Source organism: Garra rufa, chromosome 10, assembly GCF_049309525.1.
Source record: "Garra rufa chromosome 10, GarRuf1.0, whole genome shotgun sequence".
Taxonomy (NCBI): Eukaryota; Metazoa; Chordata; class Actinopteri; order Cypriniformes; family Cyprinidae; genus Garra; species Garra rufa.
The window spans coordinates 1,065,278-1,086,878 of record NC_133370.1 but is presented as its reverse complement, the minus strand read 5'-3'; the positions used below and the strand labels follow the sequence as shown (position 1 = coordinate 1,086,878).

The window sequence follows — 21,601 nt, the reverse complement described above, 5'->3', positions numbered from 1 at the left end:
CTGTTATTTTTTTTCATATTTATTTTATTTTTAGATATATATTTTATCAGTTTTTTTTACAATTTTTATTTCACTTAATATATACATTTTATGTTATTTTTTTGCACTTTTGAAAATTAATTTAATCTGGTTTTTAATCATTTCTTTTTTAACTTTTATATATATATACACATTTCATCTGTGCTGTTTTATTTGAACTTATTTATCTGTGCTCTTCTATTTAATCTGTGCTCTATTGTGTTTCTATAACAATTGAACTACGTGCCCTATTTTTACAGATTATTTGGTGCATATGCACTCTTTTTTCTTTTTGGCAGCCATGTCCTCTTCCTCTTCTTTTTGCCTGTTATTATTGTTACAGGTCCCTGGCCGTCAGTAAATAAGAGAGAGACAAATGTTAGGTTGTTACTTTCACGGATCCTCTTTGTTGTCTTTTATTATACATACACATTTGTATTTTCAGTCAGTAAGACATTTTAAATCTCAAAATGATTCATAAACATGTTGGGAAAATTAACACACACTGTATAGACACTTGAATCAAATCACATCTGAATAAATAAATCAATGCACAAATAACAACATGAAACCTTAACCATATGTACAGAAATGCTCTAATCCTTATACAAACTGGCTGAATTAACATTAGTGTGTCAGATAGACAACTCAGGTAAGTAGTTACAGCAAGTAATATGCATAAATCACTCAGTTGAATACATGAACAAACTTCTAAATGACAGACATCTTAAAATTATGAATAAAATAATCAGTTGAAACAAATGATATGTACATTAAAGCATGTGAATTACAGTTTGATAAGATATTTAATTAATTTAACTAACCTTATCAGTAAATGAGAGAGAGACAAATGTTAGGTTGTTACTTTCACGGATCCTCTTTGTTGTCTGAGGATGCGCTGCAGTCGCTGCGGTAACCCAACTCTCTCAACTGCCACTCAGAATTCAGAAGATGCAGCTGAACTGTTCAGTGCAAACTCACTATACATGCTTTTAACTAATTTAAATACAGCTTATATACACCCATAAATAGAAATACACAAATAAAAGTGAAATATATACAGATATTATTTAATTTGTGACCCAAACTATATGTGGGATGGTCACATTATGTCTATTTTGTCCTGCAGCTTCCGTTTTCACTTGATCACGAGCTCAGCGTTGACCAACAGCTTCTCAAGGAAGTCTCTGGAGGGCATGATCCGTCTGACCTCTATGACGTAATCAATGGCGTCCTCCAAAAGCATCTGATAGTAAATCATCAGATACGCCAGAACCAGAGTCGCAGAATGGTTCTCACCATCCTTGCAGCAAACCAGCACCTGACCTGAAGAAGGAAAAACAAGAAAGATGGTTATAACTCATTCTTAGATTGTAAAACACTTGATAGAAGATGAGGAATGAGTGTGTTTATGTGTTTGCGTGTGTGAGCTCTTACCGTTTCGCTGTTTCAGGATCTTCTTGATATATTTTGCTGCTGGCTTGAAGCACTTGCTCATGTCAGAACAGTGTCTTTCTGTTGTAGGCATGGCGTGGTATTTGATGCTCCACCCATTGTAATTTCTGGACTCTGTGTTGACCGTTCCTTCTGTGTCTTCTGCAGGTTTCTTTCCAAAGAAGTGCTTTAGTTTCTTCTTGGGCGCTGCAGCGTTGAGGATGTGAGTGACGCACAAGCGCCTCAGTTCTTCTTGGTCGTTTGCTATCTCTCTACACAAGAACACAACAGCCTGGGTTAGTCTTTGATTAAAGAGGATTCACCATGTAGAATAAATGACAGAACAATGAGAGAAATACAGTTGTGTTGCAGACTTACTCATCTCCGATGTAGACCATGGGACAGACAAGATTGACTGGTCTCTGCTTGCGCACTCTACATCTCTTCAAACGATCCTCCAGTTGGGAAACGTTTTCAGGAACGTAGTGTTCCAACATTGAAAGCAGGGACGCCACTGTTTGAGGAACTGATTTGGGTTCATCTGGAACCACCGGATCCAATTCAGGTGGTGGTTCGGAAACGCTTGAACCCGAATCCTTTGAAACTAAAGAACCAATCAGAATGTCCCAATCAGGCAATGGGGTCCAGTACAATTCCAGCGAATCAACCAAACCCCATTTACGTTCAGGAGGTTCATCCAGATCCTCGTCAAAGGAATCCTCCTCAGGGTGAGGCTCAAGATGACTTGGACCCGGGACGCACAGTTCCACAGAGTCAACCTGATCCCATTCATGTTTAGGAGAAGGAACCAGATCCTCTTCCGTCCTCACATTTCCATGTCCTACTTTCTCGGTCATCTTAAGTCCTGTAACTTTCTAGGTCATCAGCTCTTTGGTATGTTCTGGCAAGGAAACAAATAACAGAGTTAGAAACATTTCTAACCAGATTAACACCAGCAATTAATCTCTATTGTAAGAAGACATTTCTGTTTGCATCTCTGTTTACCTGTTTGACTGACACATGAGTCCTGTGAACCAACCAGATCCACTTCGGGTTCTTCAACAGCATTCAGTGTCGTTTTCTGAAAGCCTGCACTCATCTTCATATACATCTGACATCTGAATGCTAAAAAAACACATAAAAAAAAAAAACAGTTAGACCTTTACAAACAACTACAAGTCCTCTGCTAGTTGTTACTAACACGTATCCAACAATTTCAATAGATGGACAGATAAATAAAGTTGATAAAATCTAAGCGAATCATTAATACCAAAAGTTTTCACCCCCTTGAATGGAAATCTATGCAAATTTGTGCTCGTTTCAAAGTCAGCTAACGTTACAAGAATTGGATAAGTTGCATCAAGGCAACAAAATTAAAGATCAGCCTGAAGGCCACCACCAAATTTGGTGGTTGTAGCTTTAAAGCTCTAGGAGGTGTTACTCTTGGAAAACTAGAACTGGAAACATCTCTAACCACACAAACAAACATAAGTATAATATATGCATGTGTTCACCTGCTGGGCTGTTGTTCTGATTACTGGCCGCTTCCACTGAAGGTCCAGCTGAGACGTTCCTGTTCATGTTCAGCTGCAAACTTCCAGCTTCACCTTCATCTTTGCTAAATTGCAGAAATAGATGGAGACGGGATCATCCGTTACGACCTTCAGCTCCACATCTATCTCTTGAGAGGAGCTGTGGTCCAGAAGGTCGTAGATGGCGTCGGTGATCTCAAACTCCAGCTGCTCATCCATGTTGTCTAATACACAGTGACTGTTAGCGGAGTGGAAGGCACCGTTCACATACACCTCCAGACGCACCTGTCTCACCTGCGATGCCATTTCGCCTGTGGTTTCCATTGAGACGGATCAAAAAATCTCTGCTAATAAGAAAATGAGAGTTAAACTGTATGAGATACACTCGGTCAGTACAGATTGAATATATCTCTATCTATACGGACTGTAAAAGTGCTCGCAAACTGTCAGTCGAACTCGTGTATTCGATCCGAATAACACTCTGCTACATCTCTTCCCCATGCGGCGCGTTAAAGCGATGTGGCCACTCTATGCGTGTGTTTATATCACGACAAGTTTCTGAAGCATCCTAGAACCGACTCTCTGCACTGCATCGCTAAAGTTAGGCGCCTTTTTGACGGATAATAATAATAATCATCTTGCTATCGTCAAACCCTGGTGAAAAAAACAGCATATGCTGCTTAGGCAAGGCAAGGCAAGGCAAGTTTATTTATATAGCACATTTCATACACAATGGTAATTCAAAGTGCTGTACATAAAAAGGAATTAAAATCACAATAGCATAAAAATCATAAAAAATTAAAATAATAATCACAACAATAAAAACAAAATTAAGAACATTTAAGATGATTTAAAAAAAGAAAATGATTTCAGATTAATTAATACAGTAAAATGATTATACATAAAATAATGCAATCTGTTCGGACGTAACAGTGCTCATTCAATAAATGCACAACTGAACAGATGAGTTTTGAGTCTGCATTTAAATGTGTCTAATGTATTAGCACATCTGATCTCTTCTGGAAGCTGATTCCAACTGCGGGCGGCATAATAGCTAAAAGCGGATTCCCCTTGTTTTGTGTGAACCCTTGATATTACTAACTGACTCGATCCTAGTGATCTGAGTTGTCTGTTGGGTTTGTATTCAGTGAGCATATCTGCAATGTATGTAGGTCCCAGGCCATTGAGTGCTTTATAAACAAGTAAAAGTACTTTAAAATCTATCCTAAACATAACTGGAAGCCAGTGTAAGGACCTGAGGACTGGTGTAATATGCTCTGATTTTTTGGTTCTAGTCAGAATCCTGGCAGCAGCGTTCTGTATGAGCTGCAGCTGTCTAATGGTCTTCTTGGGAAGGAGTGAGGAGACCATTACAATAGTCCACCCTGCTGGTGATAAAGGCATGAACAAGTTTCTCCAAATCTTGACGGGAAACAAAACATCTAATTCTTGCAATGTTTTTGAGATGGTAGTATGCTGATTTAGTTACTGCTTTGACATGGCTACTGAAACTGAGGTCTGACTCCAGAATCACACCCAGATTCTTGACTTGATTTTTTGTTTTTTGACCCCTAGCGTCAAGGTACGCATTTACCTTATGGACTTCATCTTTGTTTCCAAATGCAATGACTTCTGTTTTCTCCTTGTTTAACTGTAAAAAGTTTTGGCTCATCCAACTGTTAATTTCATCAATGCATTGGCAGAGAGAGTCAATGGGGCTGTAGTCATTTGGCGATAAGGCTTGGTAAATCTGGGTATCATCTGCATAGCTGTGATATGCTATTTGGTTCTTTCTCATTATTTGACTTAGTGGAAGCATATACAGGCTGAACAACAGCGGCGCTAGAATTGAGCCTTGTGGGACTTCGCATGTCATGGACGTCCACTTAGACTTATGCTCTCCTATACTTACGTAATAACCTCTCCCTTCTAAGTATGACCTGAACCATTTGAGAACCATCCCAGATGCTTAGATATGTTTTGGTGCTGGGATGCTGGTTCATGCTGGTTCTTTGGCTGGTTAATGTTGGTCCTTGACCAGCAACATGACCAGAATAAACCAGCAAAGGACCAGCATCCCAGCACCAAAACATACCTAAGCAGCAGATGCTGTTTTTTTCAGCAGGGAAGGCATCAGCAACTGGCAATATCTCTAACCATCGTCTCCAACCCTAACTTGGTGGTTCTTCAAGATCTTGACTGTAGCCTATTTCTAAAGTGTTTTTTTTTTCAATATAGTTAATTTAGAGTTAGTTTCATTTCTACAAATGGTGCTAACTCTGCTAGATTATAGATCAAAGATTCCCATTCCCCTGCCATTCTGTGATCGGCAATCGGCCCCAAAAATGCTGATCGGAGCATCTCTAGGTGCAGGCCATCAGCGCGGAAAAGCCTAGGGCGCTCCCAGAAAAGATTCCAATTATTAACAAAGAGCAGTTTCTGTTCTTTACACCATGACAACAACCATTCATTTAGAGCAAAAAGTCTACTGAACCTTTCGAGTCCACGTCGATACGAGGGAAGCGGTCCTGACACGATGATTCTCGTCGCGGGCGATGTGCTGCGTACCGTCTCGATCAGGCTCCCAAAATCCCTCTTCAGGACCTCCGTCTGCCGCAGCCTGACGTCGTTCACCGCCGCGTGCAGGACCATCGCACCCACGCTCACATCGTCCTTCAGGATGGCAGGTATCTGTGAAGAGACATCAAGAACGCGAGCACCAGGGAAACAGCGAGTGTGCACTTTACCGTTAGCTAAGTTAGCACGAACGTACCGGGCGATGGAGTCTCCGACGATCACAGTGTCGCGTTCCGTCTCGCGGAGGGGAGCGAAGCGTTTCCGGGTGGAGATCTCGAAGACAGGAGGGGGAGAGGTCCTCGCGTTTTCCGCTGCTGCTGCACCCAGGGTCCGTGGAGTCCAGGCGCCGGAGTGAACGACATCTGGGAGGATCGCGTCCTGGGTGCGCCGGACCTGTGCAGAGAATCAGACGGAGTGGAGGTTATGTGAGTGTTAGGATCGAGCTGTACACTCTTCACCTGCACTCAAATCAAAGGTAGACACAAATTCGCCATTAAAGCAAGTAACAGCGAGTAAACAGTTGAAATGTGTGTGAATAGAGAATAAACAATGTATGCAAGATTAGCTGCGACCGCGCTGGCAATGCTAAACGGGCTATAAGCTAACTTTTTTGTTGTACAACACGACAGGGGGTATATTCACATGTTATGGAAAACAAAAATGCTATTACGTCCTGCAGCTTCCGTTTTCACTTGATCACGAGCTCAGCGTTGACCAACAGCTTCTCAAGGAAGTCTCTGGAGGGCATGATCCGTCTGACCTCTATGACGTAATCAATGGCTTCCTCCAAAAGCATCTGATAGTAAATCATCAGATACGCCAGAACCAGAGTCACAGAATGGTTCTCACCATCCTTGCAGCAAACCAGCACCTGACCTGAAGAAGGAAAAACAAGAAAGACGGTTATAACTCATTCTTAGATTGTAAAACACTTGATAGAAGATGAGGAATGGAGTGTGTTTGTGTTTGCGTGTGTTAGCTCTTACCGTTTCGCTGTTTCAGGATCTTCTTGATATATTTTGCTGCTGGCTTGAAGCACTTGCTGATGTCAGAACAGTGTCTTTCTGTTGTAGGCATGGCGTGGTATTTGATGCTCCACCCATTGTAATTTCTGGACTCTGTGTTGACCGTTCCTTCTGTGTCTTCTGCAGGTTTCTTTCCAAAGAAGTGCTTTAGTTTCTTCTTGGGCGCTGCAGCGTTGAGGATGTGAGTGACGCACAAGCGCCTCAGTTCTTCTTGGTCGTTTGCTATCTCTCTACACAAGAACACAACAGCCTGGGTTAGTCTTTGATTAAAGAGGATTCACCATGTAGAATAAATGACAGAACAATGAGAGAAATACAGTTGTGTTGCAGACTTACTCATCTCCGATGTAGACCATGGGACAGACAAGATTGACTGGTCTCTGCTTGCGCACTCTACATCTCTTCAAACGATCCTCCAGTTGGGAAACGTTTTCAGGAACGTAGTGTTCCAACATTGAAAGCGGGGACGCCACTGTTTGAGGAACTGATTTAGGTTCATCTGGAACCACCGGATCCAATTCAGGTGGTGGTTCGGAAACGCTTGAACCCGAATCCTTTGAAACTGAAGAACCAAACAGAATGTCCCAATCAGGCAATGGGGTCCAGTACAATTCCAGCGAATCAAACACACCCCATTTACGTTCAGGAGGCTCAAGATGACTTGGACCCGGGACGCACAGTTCCACAGAGTCAACCTGATCCCATTCATGTTTAGGAGAAGGAACCAGGTCCTCTTCAGGTTCTGGCTTAAGAATGCACAAAGTAATTTTCTTCACAGTCCTCACATTTTCATGCCCTACTTTCTCGGTCATCTTAAGTCCTGTAACTTTCTCAGTCGTCTCTTTGGTATGTTCTGGCAAGGAAACAAATAATAGAGTGTTAGAAACATCTCTAACCAGGTTAACACTAGTAATTAATCTCTATTGTAAGAAGACATTTCTGTTTGCATCTCTGTTTACCTGTTCGACTGACACATGAGTCCTGTGAACCAACCAGATTCACTTTGGGTTCAGGGATACATGGTTGTTCAATACTGACCAGATCCGTTTCGGGTTCTGACTCGGGAGCAGTTGGATCCAAGATGAACAGTTGATCTGGTTTAAGCAGATCCACTTCAGGCTTCTGCGTTTTTCTTTGGAAAACCCCACAGAATCCCTGGAAGATTTTCTTTATTTTCTTTGTCTTTCGCTTAGTGGTGTGTTCTGCAAACATAAGAAAACAAACTAGGTAAGTAAAGCTTGATAACAAACTTGTCCAAAGTCTTTTCTGAAAGTCGGATCAGTTAGAGAAGCTAAAGCAACACAATTGAGATCAGCCTGAAGGTCTCTGCCAAATTTGGTAGTCAAGCTCTAAATGAGTCATTATCTGCAAAAGTTTCCACCCCACGTGCTGAATGGAAATCTGTCAGCGTTTGCGCTTGTTTTCAAGTCTGTTACAGGAATTCCGTAAGTCGGATTAGTTAGAAAAGATAAAGCAACACAATTTAGATCTGCCTGAAGTTCTCTGCCAAATTTAGTGGTTGTGGGACATTTGTATGCATGTCTTTACCTCTTGGGCTGCTGGTTTCCTCAGCATCCAGGCCACACTGGTCACTGGTCACTTCCACTAACGGTCCTGCTGGTTCTGGCTCAGGAACGCTGGGATCAGGGACACACAATTGCTCGGTCTCAACCCAATCCATTACAGGTTCTGGCTCGGGGACAATTCGATCCTCCTCAGGGTGAGGCTCAAGATGGCTTGGACCCGGGACGCACAGTTCCACAGAGTCAACCTGATCCCATTCATGTTTAGGAGAAGGAACCAGGTCCTCTTCCGTCCTCAGATTTCCATGCCCTACTTTCTCGGTCATCTTGAGGCCTGTAACTTTCTCGGTCGTCTCTTTGGTATGTTCTGGCAAGAGAAGAAAAACAAATAATAGAGTGTTAGAAACATTTCTAACCAGATTAACACCAGCAATTAATCTCTATTGTAAGAAGACATTTCTGTTTGCATCTCTGTTTACCTGTTTGACTGACACATGAGTCCTGTGAACCAATCAGATCCACTTCAGGTTCTTCTACAGCATTCAGTGTCGTTTTCTGAAAGCCTGCACTCATCTTCATATACATCTGACATCTGAGTGCTAAAAAAAAACACATTAAAAAAAAACAGACCTTTACAAACAACTACAAGTCCTCTGCTAGTTGTTACTAACACGTATCCAACAATTTCAATAGATGGACAGATAAATAAAGTTGATAAAATCTAAGCGAATCATTAATACCAAAAGTTTTCACCCCCTTGAATGGAAATCTATGCAAATTTGTGCTCGTTTCAAAGTCAGCTAACGTTACAAGAATTGGATAAGTTGCATCAAGGCAACAAAATTAAAGATCAGCCTGAAGGCCACCGCCAAATTTGGTGGTTGTAGCTTAAAAGCTCTATGAGGTGTTACTCTTGGAAAACTAGAACTGGAAACATCTCTAACCACACAAACAAACATAAGTATAATATATGCATGTGTTCACCTGCTGGGCTGTTGTTCTGATTACTGGCCGCTTCCACTGAAGGTCCAGCTGAGACGTTTCTGTTCATGTTCAGCTGCAAACTTCCAGCTTCACCTTCATCTTTGCTAAATTGCAGAAATAGATGGAGACGGGATCATCCGTTACGACCTTCAGCTCCACATCTATCTCTTGAGAGGAGCTGTGGTCCAGAAGGTCGTAGATGGCGTCGGTGATCTCAAACTCCAGCTGCTCATCCATGTTGTCTAATACACAGTGACTGTTAGCGGAGTGGAAGGCACCGTTCACATACACCTCCAGACGCACCTGTCTCACCTGCGAGGCCATTTCGCCTGTGGTTTCCATTGAGACAGATCAAAAAAATCTCTGCTAATAAGAAAATGAGAGTTAAACTGTATGAGATACACTCGGTCAGTACAGATTGAATATATCTCTATCTATACGGACTGTAAAAGTGCTCGCAAACTGTCAGTCGAACTCGTGTATTCGATGCGAATAAAGGCGCGGTCTCACTGCACTTTTCGTTCCATTGACTTCCGTTCATACGCATGCGAATGCGTTAGACCGGAAACGCAAGCCCGTGCGAAACATTTCGCTGCGTTTGAAAGTTCAAGCTTGGTGAACTCTAACCCGCAAAATTGTATCACGTGACTCAAGTGTGACCAACAGGAGATCGATACGTCACAGCATGACCTCTAGTTGAATGAAAAGAACCTTAAATTTAAACATTTAAAACTGCAGCACTGCGGTAAAGTGTAGTAGATTGTGTGTTTTTACATTTAAAATGTATTATTAGTGTCTTGTGCTGAATTTAACTTTTAAAAAGATGCAGCAGAGCATGACGTCATATCATGACCGTTGCAGCAGCATCCGAAGGAATTTCGCACGCTCAAAGTCTAGTGTGACCGCGGCTTAACACTCTGCTACAGAGATTCTGCGAGGGCGGAGCTTATTCAACTGTGACGTCAACAAGCAGCGGCCTGAAGCCGCGGTCACACTAGACTTTGAGCGTGCGAAATTCCTTCGGATGCTGCTGCAACGGTCGTGATATGACGTCATGCTCTGCAGCGTCTTTTTAAAAGTTAAATTCAGCACATGACACTAATAATACATTTTAAATGTAAAAACACACAATCTACTACACTTTACCGCAGTGTTGCAGTTTTAAATGTTTAAATTTAATGTTCTTTTCATTCAGCTAGAGGTCATGCTGTGACGTATCAATCTCCTGTTGGTCCCACAGAGTCATGTGATACGAATTCGTTGGTCAGAGTTCACCAAGTTTGAACTTTCAGACGCAGCGAAATGCGAAAATATTTCGCACAGGCTTGCGTTTCCGGTCTTACGCATTCGCATGCGCATGAATGGAAGTCAATGGAACGAAAAGTGCAGTGAGACCGCGCCTTGAGTCTGCGTTCCAAAGTTGCCATGGAAACGGAATGTTTAACTCGTTTAACCAATCATTCAATTAGCGCATCATCTATATATTGCCAGCCGTCTTACCTCCATCCAGCGACAGTTTCTTGGCATCCCTCCTCCACCCCTACTCCCCACTTCTAATCTGTTTCTATCCTAAACTAGCAGGGGGACTTCTCTGTATTCCGGCCCGGAACCCTTCCCCAGGAAAGCACGCCAAAATATGCTTATTACTCGCTCAAGCAGATTAGATGTAAGGGCGAACTCGTGAATATCACTTTTTATCAATTTAACACATCCTTGCTGAATAAAAGTATTGATTTTATAGGTAGCAGAACTGTTTCCAACTTTGATAATATCATATTAGAATGATTTCTAAATGATCATGTGATAATGATCCCAAAAATTCAGCTTTAAATCACAGAAATAATTGTAAAGTATAATAAATTGAAAATCAATTATTTTAAATTGTAATAATATATAACAATGTTACATTTTTTTCTGTATTTTTTTTATCAACTAAATGCAGGCTTGATGAGCAGAAGAAACTTCTTTCAAAAACATTAAAAATAGTAACGTTTCCAAACTTTAGACCTGTACTGTACGTCTAATACTGCACCGCCTGTCTATACAATATAATACCAACCTTCCTTTGCAGTTTCTTCAACTAACACTGCCTTCTCTCTTCTCCTTTGTGCTCGTTTTATCTTCGTGATATTTGTGAAATGGCTGTAGCACTCCCTGTGGTAGCCAGTGTTAGCTGGTTTGTAGGTTCATGGCTTTGTAACTTTGCCTCTTCTGCAATGATACCTTCTCTGCCCTCAAGGTCTTTCCACAGAAACACTGATTTAATAAATGTCTCCCAACTTATGTCTGTGAAGGGAATGGTGGGTCCACCACTTCCCTCAAATATATGCATACAGCACTTCATGTTTTGCCATTTCTTCCAAGTAAACACGTTCACGGACCATTGTCTGTCTCGTTTTTTCATGATGTTGCGTTTCCAAATAGCACAATCTTAAATCCTAGGCGAGAAGCGCGCCAGTGTGTTCACAAACGCGTCACCAACACCGACACTTTCCATGCACGCTATTGGATGAAGGCATCAAATACGTCATGCAGGTCGGACCCCGCACGTAGTTGCTTGCTCTATTCGCCGGGAAAATAACCTGGAGAAAGTTACCGATATTATAGTAATGGACAGTGTGTGAGTGGCAACCATTTTTATTTACTTTGTTGAAAAGCGTAGCGGTTACATATAAAAAACTGGGTTATCCCTCACCACAGATCGTTCGAAATCTCCACTCGGCCCACCTTCTACACCTGTTTGAGCGGTTTTGAACACTTCTGAAAGGGCGCGCCGGTAATGGAGCTTTGCAGCTAACTGAAGCAGTAGTATGTGGAGGAAATAATAGAATATATCATTATACTCTTCAAGTATATTCTGACATCGCGATTCAATTGAAGATTTGATCTGTGTTTGTCACACAATAAAATGATTTACATGGTCAGATTCTTGAGAATGAGAACTTTCTTGTGATAAATGACTTTTCTGTTTTGTGAAAAATATAAGAAATACACATTCTTTGTAATAATTCTTTACAATCGTTAGGCGGAAATTTGTGTGGAACATAAATTCTAAGCATAATTTATGGTAAAGTTATGGTATTCCTCGTAAAGAGGAGACTCCAAGCTTTCAAATGAGACCACATATGGGCTGATACTATATGAGGAAGGTCATGTAAATGAAGCATCAACATTTTGAAACAATTTTTAAGAGGTTTAAGAGGTTAAAAGCTCTATGAGGTGTTACTCTTGGAAAACTAGAACTGGAAACATCTCTAACCACACAAACAAACATAAGTGTAACATATGCATGTGTTCACCTGCTGGGCTGTTGTTCTGATTACTGGCCGCTTCCACTGAAGGTCCAGCTGAGACGTTTCTGTTCATGTTCGAAAGCAATTGGATCTGAGACACACAATTGCATCGGTATCAACCAGATCCATTTCAGGTTCCTCCACAGCATTTGGTGTGTTTGTCTGGAAGATTGCAGTCAATTGCTGGATCTTCCTGAATGTCCACTCAGCAGTTGTTACTGAAAAAAGAAGAAAACAAACTAGATAAGTAAAGCTTGGTGACTAACTTGATCGAAGTCTGAAGTTTAAAGGTTTTATCTCATCTGACTGCTAAGAAACCACGTCAAAAACCAATCAGACCTTTACAAACAACTATGAGTCAAGGCTCGAAATTAACTTTTTTACTTGGTAGCACTGGTGGCTCCCAACTTCAGAAAGTTAGGAGCACCAAAAAAAATTTAGAAGCACCCAATGAATATTAAGGAGCACCACAACTGCCAATTGAGCAGATCAGCCAGCACTCATCCTGGCATTTCTTTTTAGTAATGGACAAAACTTAATTCTTCATGGCTGATTCTGATTGCTGATGCTTTACAAGCAAATGGGCTGACTCTAGATTCTAAAAGGCTTTTTAAAAATATTTATTTTAAACCTTAAGCAAGGGACAAGAATATATTAAAACATGAGTACATGAACAAGATGTTTATTTTCTCTATTATAGGTAGAGCCATTTAAATTAGAGGCAACCACTCCATTTTAAAACAATCTATGGTAGAAATAACAAAAAATAAAGTACACAATTCTTTCTTAATCGTATTAAATTCAAACAATAAATGCAGCTATAATCAAGAAGTGCAAATAGAGACCAAATTTTTCAAGCATGATACAGAGCTATAGACAAATACTAGTGATGCTCCGATTGATCGGCAACCGATCACGATCGGCCGATATTGGCTAAAAATAGCTTGATCGGCGAACCCCAAAAGCGCCGATCAAAACAGCCGATCACATGACGTAAATTACTCGCGCAACTTTTTCACACGTGCATGCACAGCGCCTAGGTAAACAACAGCAGAGCGGAGCTTACCAGTGGCAACATACAACATGAGTACTAAATTCTTTATTAGTTGTGTAAGGCTAGTCTTGTTATTGGGCATGTGACTAAGTTGTGCGTGTACAGAGCGCTGACTGTAGTTTTGCCGGAGAAGTTCAAGTATACTTCGGTTTCATTCTGAGTGGTGAATGTGCGTGCTTGAATGTAAATGAATGTATCTTTCTATACCCGTCATATTGCAATAATGTTACCGCTGTATGTCTGATTGTTGTCATCAGTTCATGTTGTAGTTAAGTGTAGTTAATGAGGAGAAACGGTGCGCGCGTAATTCACCTGCGTATGTTTATCGCATCGTAATTCTAATGAACGCATATAGATGTTACTGAGGTGAATGTTTGTGTTTCCTATACACAGACAGATTCTGATATATCATATTTAATTCAGCCTAAACCACATTTTACTACCTTTATCCTAATGACTGCAATGCTGGATAATATAATCCTTACATCATCTTAAAAAGCAGCTACAAATAACAAGCAAAGAACATTTACAATATCAAAGAACATAGCCTAGTTTAGTGCGAGGTGCACTTTAATATGAATAAATCTCTTCCCCATGCGGCGCGTTAAAGCGATGTGGCCACTCTATGTGTGTGTTTATTAGAGGTTTCTGTTCTTTACACCATGACAACAACCATTCATTTAGAGCAAAAAGTCTACTGAACCTTTCGAGTCCACGTCGATACGAGGGAAGCGGTCCTGACACGATGATTCTCGTCGCGGGCGATGTGCTGCGTACCGTCTCGATCAGGCTCCCGAAATCCCTCTTCAGGACCTCCGTCTGCCGCAGCCTGACGTCGTTCACCGCCGCGTGCAGGACCATCGCACCCACGCTCACATCGTCCTTCAGGATGGCAGGTATCTGTGAAGAGACATCAAGAACGCGAGCACCAGGGAAACAGCGAGTGTGCACTTTACCGTTAGCTAAGTTAGCACGAACGTACCGGGCGATGGAGTCTCCGACGATCACAGTGTCGCGTTCCGTCTCGCGGAGGGGAGCGAAGCGTTTCCGGGTGGAGATCTCGAAGACAGGAGGGGGAGAGGTCCTCGCGTTTTCCGCTGCTGCTGCACCCAGGGTCCGTGGAGTCCAGGCGCCGGAGTGAACGACATCTGGGAGGATCGCGTCCTGGGTGCGCCGGACCTGTGCAGAGAATCAGACGGAGTGGAGGTTATGTGAGTGTTAGGATCGAGCTGTACACTCTTCACCTGCACTCAAAGGTAGACACAAATTCGCCATTAAAGCAAGTAACAGTGAGTAAACAGTTGAAATGTGTGTGAATAGAGAATAAACAATGTATGCAAGATTAGCCGCGACCGCGCTGGCAATGCTAAACGGGCTATAAGCTAACTTTTTTGTTGTACAACACGACAGGGGGTATATTCACATGTTATGGAAAACAAAAATGCTATTACGTCCTGCAGCTTCCGTTTTCGCTTGATCACGAGCTCAGCGTTGACCAACAGCTTCTCAAGGAAGTCTCTGGAGGGCATGATCCGTCTGACCTCTATGACGTAATCAATGGCGTCCTCCAAAAGCATCTGATAGTAAATCATCAGATACGCCAGAACCAGAGTCGCAGAATGGTTCTCACCATCCTTGCAGCAAACCAGCACCTGACCTGAAGAAGGAAAAACAAGAAAGACGGTTATAACTCATTCTTAGATTGTAAAACACTTGATAGAAGATGAGGAATGGAGTGTGTTTATGTGTTTGCGTGTGTTAGCTCTTACCGTTTCACTGTTTCAGGATCTTCTTGATATATTTTGCTGCTGGCTTGAAGCACTTGCTCATGTCAGAACAGTGTCTTTCTGTTGTAGGCATGGCGTGGTATTTGATGCGCCACCCATTGTAATTTCTGGACTCACTTATATGTATTATATATATATGACTTAATGGTCACTTCCACTAACGGTCCTGCTGGTTCTGGCTCAGGAACGCTGGGATCAGGGACACACGATTGCTTGGTATCAACCAGATCCATTTCAGGTTCCTCCACAGCATTTGGTGTTTGTCTGGAAGATTGCAGTCAATTGCTGGATCTTCCTGAATATCCACTCAGCAGTTGTTACTGAAAAAGAAGAAAACTAACTAGATAAGTAAAGCTTGGTGACAAACTTGATCAAAGCGTTTCAAAAGTCTGAAGTTTAAAGGTTTTACCTCATTTGACTGCTAAGAAACGACATCAAAAACCAATCAGACCTTTACAAACAACTATGAGTCCTCTGCTAGTTGTTGCTAATGTATCCAACAATTTCAATAGACAGACAGATAGATAGATAGATAAACTCTAAAAGACTCACTACTAGCAAAGTTGTCACCCCCTGAATAAAAGTCAGCTACAAGAATTCCGTAAGTCGGATCAGTTAGAAAAGACAAAGCAACGAAATTCAGACCAGCCTGAAGGACACTGCCAAATTTGGTGAACAAGCTCTAAATGAGTCATTACGGCAAAAGTTTTCACCCCCTTGAATGGAAATCTATCAGCATTTGCGATTGCTTCTAAGTCAGTTACAGGAATTCCGTAAGTCTGATCAGTTAGAAACAAAGCAACAAAATTCAGACCAGCCTGAAGGTCACTGCTAAATTTGGTGGACAAGCTCTAAATGAGTCTTTACTGGCAAAAGTTTTCACCCCCTTGAATGGAAATCTACGCAAATTTGTGCTCATTTCGAAGTTGGCTACAGGAATTGTACAAGTTGGATCAGTAAGAAACGACAAGGCAACAAAATTAAAGATCAGCCTGAAGGTCACCGCCAAATTTGGTGGTTGTAGCTTTAAAGCTCTATGAGGTGTTACTCTTGGAAAACTAGAACTGGAAACATCTCTAACCACACAAACAAACATAAGTGTAATATATGCATATGTTCACCTGCTGGGCTGTTGTTCTGATCACTGGCCGCTTCCACTGAAGGTCCAGCTGAGACGTTTCTGTTCATGTTCAGCTGCAAACTTCCAGCTGCACCTTCATCTTTGCTAAATTGCAGAAATAGATGGAGACGGGATCATCCGTTACGACCTTCAGCTCCACATCTATCTCTTGAGAGGAGCTGTGGTCCAGAAGGTCGTAGATGGCGTCGGTGATCTCAAACTCCAGCTGCTCATCATGTTGTCTAATACACAGTGACTGTTAGCGGAGTGGAAGGCACCGTTCACATACACCTCCAGACGCACCTGTCTCACCTGCGATGCCATTTCTCCTGTGGTTTCCATTGAGACAGATCAAAAAATCTCTGCTAATAAGAAAATGAGAGTTAAACTGTATGAGATACACTCGGTCAGTACAGATTGAATATATCTCTATCTATACGGACTGTAAAAGTGCTCGCAAACTGTCAGTCGAACTCGTGTATTCGATGCGAATAACACTCTGTGATATGTCTACAAACAACAGCGGAGCTCTGTAGCTCGTGTATGTTTTCTCAGATTCACTTGTCAGAAATAAATCATTAAACAGCGGTTTTAAACTGTCCTTCCTATCGTGTTTGTGTCCGCTTTTCCTTGTTTTGCAGTCCGAATGTGATGATTCACGAACAAATGACTCGTTTGAACAGCTTTGATTAATTTGTTCTGGTTTTAATCAGTTCGACGAATCCTTAAATGAATCAACTCATCAGATCAATTACTGTAAGTTTAGCAATGTCTTTTTTTTTTAGGAAACCACATGAAAAAGGAAAAATCATTTGTACACAAGCACATCGAAAACATTATTTTTGTCAGTTTAGTAAACGCTGTAATTTCATAAACACAGTAGTCTAATGTGTTCGTTGTTCATCGAGTGACCTCTGGTGGCAGGATGAAGTAAAGACACCAATTTTATTATCGATTCTTTTTCTGATTTTCCTCCAGTGAAACAATAAATACCATATCAGGGCTGTGCGTAAACTTTATTGCATATAGCACTGATGCTACAAACACTATGTTTTTACATTAATGTTCTGTATGTGTGTGTGTGTATATATATATATATATATATAATTAGAATATCTTCAAAAAGTTGATTTATTTCACTAATAATGATTTGACTGACAGGACAGCTGTTTTGGTCGTTGCCTAGCAACATACAAACAAGGCAGCACACTGCTCTTTTTTAAAGGTCACCAGAAAATGCGTTTTCAGAACGTGCGCTCGGTACTGCGCATGCGCACTGGCTCCTCTAGCCTGAAAAATAAACGTTTTTATTGGAGCACAAGGAAACATATTTATGAGGCGGTTCTTGTCGGATTTCTTTGGTGATTTTAAAATATATTTAACTGTCATTTTGGTCAACTGAGATAGGAGATAGCATAGATACATACATAGATGCCTCATTAGCGACTGTTTCTATGGGCCGTTATACGTAAGCCATCCGCCATTTCACTGCGGTCTACTTGACGTCACCCACCCATAGATCTCATAGTAATCACTGAAAATTCGAAAAGCCACAGTCCTGCACAGCCGTTGGTCTGCGAACCTACAGTATGGTGAATGACGACAAGTGGACCGTTCCAATATGGCGGACGCATCTACGTGCTTGGAGCGGTCCAATGCGGTATCTATGTATATATATCTATGGGAGATAGGACATATTCAAAGAGATAGGAGCTGCACTTTCAAAGATGGCCACCGAGTGACATGACTTGCTTTATCCTTTGAGCGGTACGGTCCCACAAATGGGATCTAGAACGTTCGGTGACGTCAAGCAACTGCCAAATTCAAACTGCGCTGAGCTAGAGACGGATGAGCTCTGCGTTTGTCATATAATCACAACTATGCAGTGTTTTTAACCACATAACGCTTATTTTAGGTTTCAGACATTTAAATACACATAAGTACTAGTAAAACGACACATTTACAGTTTGTAAAATACACACATATGTCTATGGAAGCAGCGAATAGCAATCCATTCAAATATAATTTGCCGACGTGTTTTATTCATACCACACACACATAGCGTAAATAACTAAAAAGTTCACTCTATTCCTCTTCCAGTTCACCAGCCACTTACTTGCATGTATTTCGGGAGAAACGGATGACAGGACTCTCTGAACGGCAGCGCGAACAAACATGGAGGCGCCCATCTCACATTATAGATCACGATCCAGAGCATTTATATAGGATTTTATATGGGAAAGGGTTAAAGGGACTTTGCTTCAAATGCGACCTTCTTTCACAGGAATTCGAACTGGGATGCATGAGGTGTATCCTTTGCTACTACAGATAACCCACAATTCTTTGCGTAGCAACCAACGGTCGTTAATTTGAAAAATGCCCGCCCCAGAATCGGGTCCCCTTTAGGATCCCGGCCGTAATGCCTGATCAATTTTTTTTATATATATATTTATAAAAAGCAACATAAATATAATACAAATATAAAAAGTAATTCAATAACTTATAAATGTGTAATTATCCACAATAATTCCTTTATGGAAAAAGTATTTAAATGCTGTAGCACTATAACGTCTGATAAATAATGCATGAGTAAATAAATTTTTAAGTGGTTTTAATTGTCATTTGCTGTAACATCTTGCCTCAGCATTGCTTCTGTAAATATTCTTTCAGTTAGGAGATGATATGAAAGATGAATAAATGCTAATTTATTTATAATATATCCATTGTATTTATGTTAAATGTATATTCAGAAAACGAGAATAATTCACTTGTGTTGAGTACAAACGTTTACCCCACAAAATCAGCATGTGGACTAATAGGCAACTAAATAATTGCATTTTTACATTTAAAATTTGCATGAAAAGTGTGGTTTGTTTTCGTAACACAGAAACAACTTAATTATTGTAACACTGTTCTATTATGTTTTAAAAAACATATTCTACTATGCAATTTAAAAGACATTAATGGTCATTATAACGCATTTTTAACTATATAAAATATAACGTGATCAGGCGCTAAAAATAATACCCATTAGAAGTCAATTGAACCAATAAGATGACTCTGGGTCCTAATGGAGAGCCGATTCCGGTTGGGGACTGGATTTTTCATGTAAAAATGATTTTCCTTCATTTAAAGGGATAGTTCACCCAAAAATGAAAATTTGATGTTTATCTGCTTACCTTCAGGGCAAGATGTAGGTGACTTTGTTTCTACAGGAGAACACAAACAAAGATTTTAAATTCAAACCGGTGCAGTCTGTCAGTCAAATAATGGCAGTGGATGGGCACCAAACCTTTAAAAGTAAAAAACAAAACATACATGACGATACATTGATGACCTAAGACACTAAACGATGGGTTTTTGTGAGAAACTGAACAGTATTTATATAATTTTTTACCTTTGATACACAGCAAAGTGCAGCTCCTATCTCTTTGAATAGGAAGCATTAAATTCTCCAAAACTGTCCACCAAGCTTACGATTAAATTTCATATTTTAAATCACCAAAGAAATCCGACAAGAACTGCCCCATATATATGGTTCCTTGTGCTGCAGTGACACTTTGACTTCACTAATCAACGATTGGCTCTTTCATTAAGAAGGCGGGGCTTTGCGGCCATAATGGGCGTTGCATTTTTCCCCATTTAAAACTACAGGAGTGACACGTCTTGGTTATTCAAGTCTTTGATTAAACTGCAATTCGTCGACTGGCCGCTAGAGACTGGCTGCCAAAGAGAGTCAATCCCATTGACTCCCCATGTTAAAATGCCCAAATTTACAGCGGAAAAAAGTATGTTTACTGCCTGGAACAAAAAGTGGTTTTGGTCTATATAGCTAGTTTTGCCCTTCATGTCAACTGTGAGGGGGCTGCATTTTTTTTATAACTCATCCGTTTAAGTTATATTAAGCCTTAAAGTTCAGCATAATTAAGTACTAGTATTTATGAAATAAGTACTAATATCTAATGCATAAGTACTAGTATCTATAGCTTAAGTACTAGTATTTATTAAATAAGTACTAATATCTAATGTATAAGTACTAATATCTATAGCTTAAGTACTAGTTTTTATGAAATAAGTACTAATATCTAATGCATAAGTACCAGTATCTAATAAATAAGAACTAGTAGCATGAAAATAGATACTAGTATGCTTATAGATGAAATGTTAAACGGCTTGCCATAGGCTTGATTGACTGTTTATCATCACAATATGAATTAATAACTCTATTAATATAAAGTATATCCATGGGCGGGTCATTGCGCCCCAAGACACATTTCCAGTTAAAATAACATTAAATATTTAAATTTATATTAAATAATTGACATAAAATCACACTTTTAACCCTTAGATATGCACACAGTGATGCGTTAGTTTATATATTTGTGCTTTAAAGTCTAAATTAGTTTGTATGACGTTCATTGAGATAAACTTGAGATGAACCCGAAACATTCCTTAAAGTTACCGGTCCAATATGAAAATAAAAACATTTTGCAATAAACCTGGATGATTTTGGATTCAGCGGGGAACCATTTGAGCATGTTTGTAATAAAGCGGCTCTGTAAGTTATTATGAGCTCAGCGCTGTCGTCTGACAAAAGATCTGGAGAAATCAACATACTGTAGAAAGTCATTTAGAGCTGTACTTTTGTTGTAGTTTAATGACGTCTGGAATGAAGTTACACCCAAAGCTTCACCCCGTCGCCCGTCTGTCTCTCCTCTTCCTCGACCCGGCGACGCTCGTCAATCTCACAGATCTGCTGGAATATGAACAGTGTGCTGGAGGAGCCCCGGGGCCCAACGGAGAAATGCCAGATCTGTGACCTATTAGGGCTATTTTATAAACTCATCAGGGGAGGAGAAACAAACGGCTTATTAAATCAAGACATCAGCTGTGGTGCATTAAGAATGAAGAGTTTAACTTGACTTGGGCTGATAAGCAACCACCTAGAAAGCCCTAGTAACAAATATAACCACCCAAAACACTTAAGAACAACCTAGAAACTACCTTAGCGAACACCCAGGAAACATTAGAAGCTATATAGCAACACATAATTAACACTTAAGCAGGGAAACAACAGCAATTTTTCAAAAGCAAACGCCACTCTTCGGAATACACTGCTGCTCAAAAGTAAACGTTTTTAAAACAAGTCTCTTCTGCTCATCAAGGCTGCATTTGTTCGATTAAAAATACAGAAAAAAACTGTAATATTGCAAAATGTTATTACAATATAAAATAATGCTCTTTATTTTAATAT

General features: G+C 40.5%; 1 protein-coding gene across 1 annotated transcript; it reads right to left on the bottom strand.

Annotated features, from left to right (window-relative positions):
* Positions 1-410: 410 nt before the first annotated feature.
* LOC141344993 (dual specificity protein phosphatase 3-like) lies at positions 411-2,322 on the bottom strand. The gene is made up of 3 exons (XM_073849889.1): positions 1,831-2,322; positions 1,456-1,724; positions 411-1,344 (listed from the first exon to the last, which is right to left on the bottom strand). The coding sequence occupies exons 1-3, from the start codon at positions 2,307-2,309 to the stop codon at positions 1,157-1,159; spliced, it is 936 nt and encodes a 311-aa protein (XP_073705990.1). The 5' UTR covers positions 2,310-2,322; the 3' UTR covers positions 411-1,156.
* Between the last annotated feature and the right edge of the window lie 19,279 nt (positions 2,323-21,601).

Coding starts and splice junctions, on each gene's coding strand:
- LOC141344993 (XM_073849889.1), bottom strand. CDS start 2,309: ATGACCGAGAAAGTAGGACATGGAAATGTGAGGACGGAAGAGGATCTG. Junction 1,725..1,830: donor ATGGTCTACATCGGAGATGA/GTAAGTCTGCAA, acceptor GTTCTTGTGTAG/AGAGATAGCAAACGACCAAG. Junction 1,345..1,455: donor GATCCTGAAACAGCGAAACG/GTAAGAGCTCAC, acceptor TTCCTTCTTCAG/GTCAGGTGCTGGTTTGCTGC.